Source organism: Eurytemora carolleeae, unplaced genomic scaffold, assembly GCF_000591075.1.
Source record: "Eurytemora carolleeae unplaced genomic scaffold, Eaff_2.0 scaffold294, whole genome shotgun sequence".
Lineage (NCBI taxonomy): Eukaryota > Metazoa > Arthropoda > Copepoda > Calanoida > Temoridae > Eurytemora > Eurytemora carolleeae.
Genome location: NW_019396358.1, coordinates 393,160 through 405,549, shown reverse-complemented (window position 1 = coordinate 405,549; position 12,390 = coordinate 393,160). Strand labels below are relative to the sequence as shown.

Sequence of the window (12,390 nt, the reverse complement as noted above, 5' to 3'; positions counted from 1 at the left end):
CATCAGGTATAATTTAGGTATTTCTGCAACAAGGCCACAATCATATTTGTCAAACATTAGAATAGATCAAAAAAAGAGGGTTGGACTTAAAATCTATCTTTAGTTTTAGTAGCAAAGGAACTGAGTCTTTGCCACATATTTTGATTTTAAAAACCTTACCAACCCTATGACGTATATATTTGATATTTCTGTTAAATTTGAAATATCATTAGGTTTCAAAGATATAGGGATTAGAAAATTTGAGTTAGTGAGAAGAACTCAATTCCTGAAAGGATGATGAAAAACTTGATTTCATAGTTATAGCACCTGGTTCAATGCAAAAAATCACATAAATCTGATGTTAAAAAATAACAACAAACTTCTACTTTTAATTTTCAGTTCTAGTTTTCGGTGTTTATGGTGAAAACTTGTGTTCAGGTTTAAGGATATTTTCTTGAGAAGATTCAGAGAAATTGGGAAAGTAATCTTTTGGTTTAAGTTTTGTTTTGTTTTTCTAGGTTTAGGTTTAGGTTTAGGTTTAGGTTTAGGTTTAGGTTTAGGTTTAGGTTTAGGATTAGGTTTAGGATTAGATTTAGGTTTAGGATTAGGTTTAGGTTTAGGATTAGATTTAGGTTTAGGATTAGATTTAGGTTCAGGGTTAGGTTTAGGATTATGTTCAGGTATAGGATTATGTTAAGGTTCATGCAATCTCTGGGTTAGACTTTATCATTTTTACTTTTACAATAATATTGTTAAATAAATAAACGTCCAGGTTAAATATCTCAAGGTGTGTAGATTCAAGTGTGCGAAACCAAAACTAATTATAGAAAAGCCTCAGATTATACTTCATCTCAGAGACAAATATACTATCTGAGCAACAAAAAAACAAAAACCTGACCTTTTGCACCAACCTGCGGTCAGGTTGGTTAGGCCGGTGCTATACTATGGACGAACTGTCAGGTTAGGCCGGTGCTATACTATGGACGAACTGTCAGGTTAGGCCGGTGCTATATTATAGACGATTCTGTCAGGTTAGGCCGGTGCTATATTATAGACGATTCTGTTCCCTCTCTATACCATCCCCAACCCATCCATTCGTCTCCTCTTCTTCCTTACATCGTGTCCTCCTCCCTCGCTTATATGGTGTGTAGTGTGTTAAGGAGATTATCTATATGATTATATCAGTCAATTTGTTAAGTATGAAACCCCCTGTATATAGTGTGGGATAAGGATACAAAAAATGTTTCCTGCTTAGGGTTCAAATTAGCACTGCTAGGAAGTAGGAACACTTATTAGAATTGCTGAGAAATTATTCCAAGAAGAACAGCAAAGAAACCGATCCAAGATTTAACACGGGGTGAGACTCATTTCCTCATTGTCTTGGTACAGGAATTGAGTGCTTGCCATGTACTCAAATTTTCGAATGCTATAACTTTGCAACCTGATTGTGTACACCTTTGATTTTTCAAACTTAGATTATTACCTCAAATTTTGTCATCCCTGTATCTTTTATCCCAATGTCGTAAACCTTTATTAAATATTTTAAATTACGAATTCTGTAAGATAAAATAGTCTAAGGTTAAAATATCAAAGAATTTTATCATAAAGTTGCAAAGATAAAGGAATTAGAAATCTAAATATGGAACTTTGTAAATAATTCTACTACTGTCATTAAACGATTGCTTTAATTTGCGTCCTTAAAAATCCAATATCATTTTGTAGAAATGCTCCAAAGAATTTAAGAACATAACTTCAGGGTTTATATTTTAGGTTTACCGAAGCATCTCCAGTTCCTGAGTGATCAGTCCCAAGTTTTGAAGGAACTAAACAGTGACCTAGATACTAATCCTATTACAGATCTATACACCAGCTATACCAGGCACCTGAAAACAGGTTTTAACAGAGATCAGTCCAGCAGGTCGACCTGGGACCAAGAGACTGACTCCAGCAAGGTTCTAAACACAAGACTTGATGTTGGAGGAAGAGAAACTAGAGATACATATCAACGGTTCCGAACCCAGCTCTTTACTCCACAAACCAAACATCAGGGGTTCAAACAACGAAACAATCGACATTTCAAACAAAATGGTAAGAGAATATAATTTTTCCTGGAACTCAAAAACTGTTATTTTTTAATAAAAATTTCCGAATTTTACTTTTTTAACTTTAGTCCACGGAGAAGAGAGAAGGGACGGAGCTGGCAGGAGGGGGAAGAGATTGTCTCTCTTGGACAGAATGAGAAACCTTCTCTACCCACCCGCCCCTAGAGAAGAGTATAGGAGACATCAAGACCAACAATTCCAGGTTATATGATGAACAGGCTGTAATGTGTATTGAGCAAGAATGTTTCAGAGAAAAAGAAAATTTTGATTTCTAGTATAATCAGTAGCGGGTAGATGTTCGTATATAACTTGGAGCAGATCTATATAAAACCTGTCAGATTTAAATATATCTATTTAAAATTTTTCTGTTTCAGGCTCCGGTGTTCCGTCTGGTCACTCATCCCCCCACTGTCAGATCCATCCCACACACACATAGAATCAGGGTTCAACCCAACCTTATCCAACCAAACATTCAGAAACATCATCAACCCAACCTACCTCCTCCAACTCTTCATCATCAACCCAACCTACCTCCTCCAACTCTTCATCATCAACCCAACCTACCCGCTTCAGCTTTTCTTCATCAAAAAAACCAACCCCCTCATACCTTCCATCATCAACCTAACCTACCCCCTCCCACAGTACATCAACCAAATCATCATAATCAACCACATACTAAACGCAACCACTTAAACAGTATTAAAACACAGTCTAACCAGGAAATAAAACATAAAAACCATGCATCGACCTTTCAAAACCCTTCCCATACTTACCAACCCCTCGAGTTCCAACCCTCTCAGACAGATGGAGAAAACACACAGTTTTTAGATTCGGATTTTGATCTAAAAGTTCAAAATCCGTCCGTGAGACAAGTATCTATAAATAGTTTCAGTTCTTCCACTGGAGGTTCAAGGTTCTATACAGAATCTACTGGAGCTGGAGAGCAGGCAGTAGTTCTAGATCTTGTCGGTACAACAGGGGGGTTTAATCCTCCTAATCCTGATGAGATTATTATCATCAGTAAACCTGAGAATGAGAATGAGAACGTATCTGATGATGTTGCGCGTTTTAAAGTTCTTGAGCCAATTATTTCCGTAAAATCTGAACCTATCATCCAGAAAGTTGAAGAAAATTTCAAAGATGATTTTGAACAAGATATGCCAGAGTACAAAGAGGATAAGGTTACATTCAGTACATATGAATCTCAGCAGCTTTTACAGAACCCGGAGCCGGAGCAAGAACCCATCCAGGAGATTATTGAATCAACAACTATTCTGCCAGTGGTAGAAGAAACTACTCCTTACATTAATACTTTCCGTCCTATCACACCCAAACAATATATCCCTAAATCATCAGCTCAGACTGAATCTAGAAATCCGATCTATCCTAGTCCTTCAAGGTCGGAGAATATCCAGGTTGCAGAAATTAAGAGCATGTCGAGGGAAGAGTTTGAGGAGAGTATAAACCAGGTTCTGGAGAAGGATCGTTATGTATCCGAGGGTTATGAAGAACTACTGGAGGAGAAGATTGCTGAAATACAGCGTCAAGCTGATCTACTAGAGGAGAAATACTGGGGTGGAAGGAAGGATTACGAAATATAGATTATATAACAGAGTCAAGACTAAGAAAACTCTCAACCTTCTCCTAATGTTGGATTTTAAAAACAATAATTAAAAATATGATTACTCAGATAAAGAAGAAAAGACATTGATACAAACATGCCTAGACGAACACAAGGGGTTTTAGTGTGTTTTCCCACGCGAGATATTGGAGACTTTAACGACATTTAATATTTGTAAAGACTAAGTGAAGGTTGAACACGGAGAAATTAACCAAACGTGACAAATCTCCGAAAGTACCAAAAATATCAAAATTATTACTAGTTTCATCATTTTAGACAAAAACGTTATCCTCTTCCCGCGCTCCTCCTTCTCTTCCATATTTATTTTTATTTATTTATTGTCGCGTGTGCCATTGTTTTCATTTAATAAGTAGTCGCACTAATGTCAAGGTTTATGTCACAGTTATTCTTATATTTTGCAAAAGTATGTACGGATAATTTTGCACGATGATATCCTTGGATTATGCAGAATATTTCTGAATATTTAGTCCTCTCATGCTGGTCCTAACCCTGGTGTAAGATTATCCTTTTCAATTTCCATTTTGGTCATTCAGTTTTTTCACCCGGAAAGGAATTGAGTCTTTGGCACAAACTCTGATTTCAATGCCCTACATTTTTGCAAACAAATGTCGTAGACCTTGGCTATTTCAAACTATGAATTCTGTTAGATCAAATAATCTAAGTTAGAAATATCAAACGTTTACACCATCAGTTTGCAAAGATATAGGGATAAGAAAATTTCAGTTTGTGACAAATCTAAGGCTTAATTTCCTTAGAAAAACTTTTTACGGTTTTTTTACATTCCTTAACTTTTCCAGGGAAATCAGTGTTTAGATTAAATAAATGTAATTAAGGTTTTTTTTGTTTGTATCAAAATGACTTTAAAAAACTAGTTACAATTTTTATTATTATTGTAATCTCAAACTTGTTGTTGTCACCTTGTTTAGTCCTTGTACTAGTCTCTTATACACAAATTATGTTATCATGCTAAATCTAATAAATAGGGTTTAAAAAATATTTTTTTTTTATTAAATATTTTTTTTTTTACGTTTAATGGTTTACTTCGCAAAGATAACTGGTAACGGCTTGTTTAATTTACTCCTTCTATAATCTATATGCTAGTTCAGAAATCTTACAAATAAACTTAAAACTTAAAACTTAAAACCTCGGCCATAGATTTCATAAAATTCAAAATCAACGATTCACTCTTCTCAAACTCTAATTTCTGATCCCTCTATCTTTGTAACACGTTGATGTAAACCTTTTGTATTAAAAACTATGTGTTCTGGCAGAATTAAAATTTTGGAATAACAGATTTAAGGATTGGAAAATTAGAGTCTGAGGCGAGTTTTCAATAATTACCAGAATTGTTAAACTCTTAACCAGTAGTTGAACCTTATTTAAGGAATTCAACCCTATTCATAAAGTTTCAACTCAGTTAAGTGTCATCACTGAGAGTTAATAAAATATGTAAATCACAAAAGTGTGTATTTATTATATATACAGGTTGACCCACCAAGGATTACACTGCAAAGACGACCCAAAACTCTAAAAATATGACGATTTGAGGCTTGAATTTTGGTTTTTACATTCAAGTAATTATTTTGATGGTTTACTAAATTATTAAGCACATAATAAGCCAGTTTTGGCCTACAAGGAAACCTGAATGCAAGAAAACGGACTAAACAAATTCCGCAAAATCGTCTCTGAAGTCTCATCCTTTGTGGGTAACCCTGTATACAAATATTAATTGCTTTTTGCACATTTGTGGTCGATTGACTTTCCTTTCGCGCAAATCCGTCCATATATATATATATATATATATATACTATATTCATTTACGAGGTGTTACTGAAAAAAAAACAGTAATTGAAATCATAGATTTAATTTCAACAAAATTGTCAAACGTAAACCTTTTATCATGTTCTTTGGCCAATAATATTCACGATTCACGTTTTGGAAAATACGGAAGAAACAATTTTTAAAAATCAACAATTTGTTGATCTATCTTGACACACCGTAAAAGGTGTTTGTTTGCACCATTAGATCGTAAATATCCATAAATCGGAAATCGATTGAAAACCAAGGCTCTGGCATTGATTACCCTTAAAACGTTGATTCAAAAAATCATAATGCAAGTTTTTTTACAACATTAGATCGGAAATATTTGGAATATATTTTCCGTGTCAAATCAACGAAAATCGTTTAAGAATTAAGGCTCTGGCGGTACCAATACCGTTATGTATACATACATATAAATTTAAAATTATAAACTTTTATTCCGTGTTAAAATTTAGGGGAGGGGGGTGGGGGCGCAGAGCGCCTTAAATTTTGATTTAAAACTCGCATACTCTCTGCGTGTTTCTGCATACTAAAGTTGACAAAGTATTGTTTAGTTTCAAGATAAGAAAAGATAAATATTTTTCCACAGGATGTAATAATTCATAATTCAAGATATATCTATCTATCTATCTATCTATCTATCTATCTATCATTCTATCTATCTATCTATCTATCTATATATCTATCTATATATCTATCTATCTATCTATCTATCTATCTATCTATCTATCTATCTATCTATCTATCTATCTATCTATTTATCTATCTATCAATTTTTCTATCTCTTATTATAAATTCGTAAAAACAATTTAAGCTGTAAAATTCCTAATTCTACCAGAGTTCAAAAAAGTTTTTTATTTTTTACATTTTGGCAAAATACAGATTATCATCTTAACAAGAAGAAGTAGAAGGAGAACTCCTCCGATTAGTTGAAGAACAATAACAACAGATCTAGGTAGACCTAACAGTGCAGCGTACCAATCAGATTCAAGAACACTAAAATAATAGAAATGTTGTTGGAAGGGATTGTAGACACAAGTGACTCTACATTTGTAGAGCAGACTGTCCGATTTACAACGATACTCTTTAAACGTCAATTTAAGTAATAATGAGGATGACTTTCTATTTAAAAAGTGTTAAATTCTGACAAATTCCTTTGTTAACTCTATCGAGAAAATTCGCAAGTCACTGTTTCATCATACATGTTGTAGAGAAATTACAATTGAAAGAAAAACAAGTGATATTTCATTCATATTTGATCAGATAGGTTTGAAGGGTACCGTTGTGAATCGGACATGCAACTCTATAAATAGAGGGTTACTTGAAATTACGTCTACACTCCAACTGAATATTACGATGTAGACATAAAATATTTCAAGAAAAATTGAAAATTATGAAGAATGTATTTCCTGATTATTTTTAGGCCTTTTCTACCTTTGTAGTTTATCATTGCTCTCTTTCCAGACAACTGGTATTGTATCAACAGGACTACTGGAGGATAAAGTTCTATCCGTCCTTCTCCGGAACCTTCGAACCTCAACCACCTTGCATTCCTTGCCCTGATCCCACTCTAAACAAACAGTCCTAGATCCTAGATCTGCTCCAGGAGGAAGCAGGACAGTTTCATTACTCTGGGCCCTGCAGGGAGAGACAAGGACGGAGAAAACCAAGGAATCAAAGGTTCCTACAAAAAATAAGATGCCATCATATTTGTAAAATGAATAAATCTTTTCCTGTAAGTAATCAAATACCTAAAAATACTCCGCACGAATGCTGAAAGTTTAAGATTAAAGTGATGACTGACTCCGAGTTGATTTGAACTTCTCCATCCCAGCTGCGGATATAGCTCTGGTTCTGGAACAGGGTTGATTCTATCCCTGATCCTTCTCTGAGAACTAGAGAGAACTTAACCCTGTCTCCAGATCTAGTTTCCTCAACGACAGAATGATCTCCTCCTGGAAAACACGAAATATCAAAATTTATCTATCATTTGTTTCTAGACATGAAAATAAGCCGGACCCAAAACACTTTCAGTTTTGAGTCATTCACGATGTAAAGATAAGGTTTAAAGGAAACTATGGATTTACTGTTTAGAAATACTGTAAGACGTTATTTCAAGTTACCTTCCATTTCTAGATAGGGTCGTCTGAATGAGATATCCATGATTTTATTTTTGAAAATTGATGATGTATTCTCTATAAATGTGACTGACGAATGTATGGTGTAGAAAGAATGGTAAAATTGTTAAACTATTAAAACGACAATATTCGTCACGTTTTTTTATCACATATTGGTTTAAATGGAATAAGCCGCGCCTGGGCCTCTTAAATATGAGGGATAACTTGAAATTACAAAGTGCAGTTTCTTTAATTTTCTACCTTTGAAAATAAGATTTGTTGGAGACCCTAACTCCAGCTCAGTATTAATTCCTTTAGTTTCAGCAACAAACTCCTGTCTCTCGCAATCCAGGGTTCGGATATGTATTCCTCGGTGTAGTACTCCAGGAGCAGGGTTGGAGATAATTCCGTCCTTATACTTTAGCCAACCTGGCAGAGCGGTATTCTCACCTCTCTCGGAGTTAAGATCTACCATCCTGTACAGTTTACAGTGTAAATATAGCTTTTTATCCATTTTTAAATAATAAGATGAGTTTTTGCCACAAATTCAAATTTTCTAACCCTTATATATTTTCAACTAGATGGTATAAATCTTTGAGATTTCTAACTTTGATTATTAGATCTAACAGTGATTATAGTTTTAAATATATAAGGTCTACGACATTGGAGTTGTAAAGATATAGGTATTAGAAAATGAGAGTTTGTGGCAAAGAATCAACTCCTTCCTTTGTAAGTTTGAAGTTTGAAAAGTTAGCATTCTTCCACTATGCTAAATCTGACCCTGACAGAAGATTTCGAATAGTTCGATAACAAAAGATTTGTTTGCTTAATTCAGGTCAAAATCTTCTATAAGAGTTACAAAGAAACCGATAACTAGCCACAAACGATGATTTTAAAATTAGGACATATTTTCAACGTGATAGCATCAACCTTGGATATTTCAAACTTTTACAATTTTATTTGGAATAATTTATAAATAGTGGGGTTTAGTTGAGAGTGTATAGCATTCTTGATTTTTGTTGAGCCATTTGGAAGCTAAAAAGCCGTAAGTGGTAAAAAAATATAAAACCAGCAAGAACCAGAAAACATTAGACACAGCTATGCTGTGAAAACAGACCCATTTCACTTAAAGAGACTGTAAAGAAAAAACAAATGGGGGTAAAGGCTGAAACCTAAGCATTTTAGGAGTTGATCGAGACCCATCTGTGTTTCTGTCTCGAGAAATTGATCAAAAAAAACTGTGTCAAATTTATACAAAAATCTATATACATAAAATTTTGTATAAAAATAGTAGGTTTAAACGGACCATATTCAGCAAATTCACAACCAATCTGAAAACAGAGGAGTCTAAGAATCATAGGTTTGCTCCTTTCATTATTTGAATTTAATCATTTTTCATTTTTAGTAAATATAATTGATAAATATAATGAATATCATGTGACCAGAACTCCCACCAAATGGTAGGGCAGTATCATTATCACGTGACTCGGACTGTATCACGTGACCAGTATACTGCACTGCCATTGGTTGGAGTTCTAGTCACGTGATACGGACGTATAAATAATATTATTTTATAAATCAAAAATTATGAAATTCAAATAATAATAGAAGCAAACCTAAGTTACTTAGGCTTCTCTGGGATATCGTCGTTTTCAGATCGGTTTCTTATTTGCTGAATATGATCCGTTGAAAACTACTGAGACAGGAACATCAGAAAGAACTCTTATAGCTCTCGATCAACTCCTAAAATGCTTAGGTTTTAGCCTATACCCCCTTTCATTTTTCCTTTACAGTCCCTTACGAAGTGTGTAATAAGTAGAATTTGTTGCTTTGTAACAACATCAGTATACACTTCATTATGGTTTCAATGTCGTCTTCCTCTTTCACAGTTTTTTGATTGTCTAACTGTATATATCATCAAATCTGATCTTAATATTCAAGAAGATTTTACAATCTGTATTTCTTGAACCTGAGTTTGTTCTCTGTATCAAGTATAAACCAGGATCCTGGAGAGAAGGTTGGTTCAGATTCGACCGAACTATAAACTAACATTTCCTCAGTATCTAAACATATATCTTATATAAAAGTTATTTAAAAAACTTGAATCGTTACATATCTCCAAAATATTCGAACATTTGATCAAAGGATTTGAGTCTTTGCCACAAACTCTGATATTATAATACTTTTATCTCTGCAACCCAATGTTGTAAACCTTTGATATTTCAAACTATTGATTGTGTTAGATCAAATAATCATAGTTTGAAATATTAAAGGTTCAAATAATTGGATTGCAAAGATATAGGTAGTACAAGTTTTGAGTTTGTGACAAAGACTCAATTCCTTTGGCATCGTTACACACAGCAACGCAATTTGTTCTACTATCTTCATGAACCCCCGACAACCAATTCTTAATGGTCCTCCTGGTCAAGGAGTCATTCAATAGGTTTCTTCTTACAACAAAATAGAAAAACATAAATCTGATTCAACAACATCTCTAATGTTTCTATTTATTTCAAACATTTTAGGCACTATTTTCCTTCGACCTTTTCCTGAGAACCAACCTGAAACTAGATGTTTGATCCTGACATGGTTTCCAATAGTTTTGAATGTTGTTGAGTGTGTTCTCTCTCCTCCTAGAGCTGAGAACTCCTCTATTGAGTACTCCAGTCTCACTGTAGGTACTCCCAGCTGTACAGCAGTACTCGGAGCAGAGGGAGTTAACCTGCAATTGTATTACATATTTGTTTTCTAGTACTTTTAGGTTTTAGAACTTTTAATGTAAACCATTTCTGAGACGCCAGAAAGGAATTGAGTCTTTGCCACAAACTCTGATTTTCTAATCGCTATTTCTTTAAAACCTAATGCCGTAGACCTTAGATACTTCAAACTAAAAATACTTTTAATTCAAAAAGTCTAAGTTAGAAATATCAAAGGATTAAACAATCAATTTGAGATTGTGGCAAAGACTCAATTCCTTTAAAACGGATGTGTCCACGAAGGACATGAATACCTAAAGTCTATTTTTCTAATCTTGCATCTGTTCTAAATGATGTTGGTGGTTTAAACTGGAAATCCTCGATTAGAAAAAGTTTGAATTTACAAGGTTTAGGAGCCATCAGGTTGAAAAATATATAAAAATTATAAAAAAGAGTTTGAGGTAAGTAAGCTGATGTTTTGGTTAACCACCTGAGTGTACAACAGGTACTGGAGGGGGTGTGCCTGGAGGCGTGGCACCCAGGGTTGATACTTGAGAAGGTGTAGCAGGTGGGACATCTACTCAGTTGGCAGGGGGCGTGGTCACATTGACAGTAACAAGACACACCCACTTCAGGGACACTAGGTTGGGTAATTATTAAATTATAGAGATAATAGAGGAGAATGGATGAAGGTTTTGATGAGAATGAGAATGAAAAAACTGAATAGTATGTAAAGTGAAGTATATTGAAAGAATGACAATGATGAGGTTGAAAATATTGTAAAAATGAAGACGATGATAATGAAGATATTGTAAGGATAAAGATGATGGTGATGATAAGAATTATGTAAAGATAAGAATATTGAAAGGATGATGATGATTAGAATAAGATTGAAAAAATATTGAGGATGAGAATGATGAAACATGAGAATATTTCAAGGCTGACAATGATGATGATTGATGAGGAGGATTACCTGAACTGGTAAGATGATATGACAGGATAATGATGAGAAACCTGGAGTAAATTTAACACTTTGCTAAACCAATACCTTGTCAACACATATTCTTCTCATCTCAACCTTTTCACGTGGTGTGGATTTTATGATGAAGTGAAAATTATAAAACCATAAAATATACATAAAAAGAAATATTAAAAAAATAAGTTTTCTCAAATAATAAAAATTCCAAATTTAAAACTGGGTTTTGTTGTTTTCATATTTTTTTTAAGTTTCGGCATAAGGTTCCTTGGAGAACATATTCTTAAGTAAATATTTCATATCTCCGTCTGAGACAACAGTGCACCAGCTGATATTAATTATGAAAATATAAATAAAGAATAATTTGTTTTATTGTTTATAATTAAACTGTGTCAGGGTTTGGTTCCTAATGTACGTATTATTCTCCAGTGAGAGAAGACAGACCGAGGTAGCAGGTTGGAGAGAGAAGGAGAGATGGGTTTCATTCCTCCACTTTTCTATCTTTTTATCCTCAAATATTCTAAACAGAAATATTTTTATATTTTCAAATCCTTATATCTTAGCATATAGCTTTGCAACCTGATGGCGAAGACCTTGGATATTTCATTTTATTAGCAGAATTAATAGTTTGAGAATATCAAAGGTCTACCACGCCAGAACTAGAAAATAGGATTTTGAGGAAAGTATTCAGATTTTCTTTGGCCTGTTGTTGAATCCTGCTAAACTAGTCAGATATTTTTCTCACAAATTATTATTCAATACATTAAAAAGTATAAATTAATGAAGACGACAAATATATAATTTGGATATGTTAAAGTTAAAGTTTGACCCTTTACGACAAATATTTAATTTGGAGATGTTAAAGTTAAAGTTTGACCCTTTACGAAAAATATATAATTTGGAGATGTTAAAGTTAAAGTTTGACCCTTTACGAAAAATATATAATTTGGAGATGTTAAAGTTAAAGTTTGACCCTTTACGACAAATATANGCATTCTTCCTGATACGTCCTCATTGGTTCACCATAAATACAGATTAGAAATGTACATTGTGCAAT

At 33.7% G+C, this 12,390-nt stretch overlaps 2 protein-coding genes across 2 annotated transcripts; one reads left to right on the top strand and one right to left on the bottom strand.

Moving 5' to 3' along the window:
- The first annotated feature begins 958 nt into the window (after window positions 1-958).
- LOC111701669 (uncharacterized) lies at window positions 959-4,701 on the top strand. The gene is made up of 4 exons (XM_023473060.1): window positions 959-974; window positions 1,750-2,067; window positions 2,150-2,283; window positions 2,456-4,701. The coding sequence occupies exons 1-4, from the start codon at window positions 959-961 to the stop codon at window positions 3,680-3,682; spliced, it is 1,695 nt and encodes a 564-aa protein (XP_023328828.1). The 3' UTR covers window positions 3,683-4,701.
- A 1,683-nt stretch (window positions 4,702-6,384) lies between these two features.
- Window positions 6,385-11,849, bottom strand: LOC111701677 (uncharacterized). Its single transcript, XM_023473069.1, has 9 exons — window positions 11,740-11,849; window positions 11,331-11,393; window positions 10,848-10,997; window positions 10,223-10,383; window positions 9,631-9,724; window positions 7,923-8,137; window positions 7,296-7,499; window positions 6,979-7,228; window positions 6,385-6,540 (listed from the first exon to the last, which is right to left on the bottom strand). The coding sequence occupies exons 5-9, from the start codon at window positions 9,711-9,713 to the stop codon at window positions 6,399-6,401; spliced, it is 894 nt and encodes a 297-aa protein (XP_023328837.1). The 5' UTR covers window positions 9,714-9,724; window positions 10,223-10,383; window positions 10,848-10,997; window positions 11,331-11,393; window positions 11,740-11,849; the 3' UTR covers window positions 6,385-6,398.
- Between the last annotated feature and the right edge of the window lie 541 nt (window positions 11,850-12,390).

Excerpts from the sequence above, each read along its gene's own strand:
- LOC111701677 (XM_023473069.1), bottom strand. The coding sequence starts at position 9,713 with ATGTTAGTTTATAGTTCGGTCGAATCTGAACCAACCTTCTCTCCAGGA. Across the intron at positions 7,229-7,295 it reads TTCGTGCGGAGTATTTTTAG|GAACCTTTGATTCCTTGGTT; the intron begins GTATTTGATTAC and ends TATTTTTTGTAG. Across the intron at positions 6,541-6,978 it reads AGCAATGATAAACTACAAAG|TGTTCTTGAATCTGATTGGT; the intron begins GTAGAAAAGGCC and ends CTATTATTTTAG.
- LOC111701669 (XM_023473060.1), top strand. Across the intron at positions 2,068-2,149 it reads TCGACATTTCAAACAAAATG|TCCACGGAGAAGAGAGAAGG; the intron begins GTAAGAGAATAT and ends TTTTAACTTTAG. Across the intron at positions 2,284-2,455 it reads ATCAAGACCAACAATTCCAG|GCTCCGGTGTTCCGTCTGGT; the intron begins GTTATATGATGA and ends TTTCTGTTTCAG.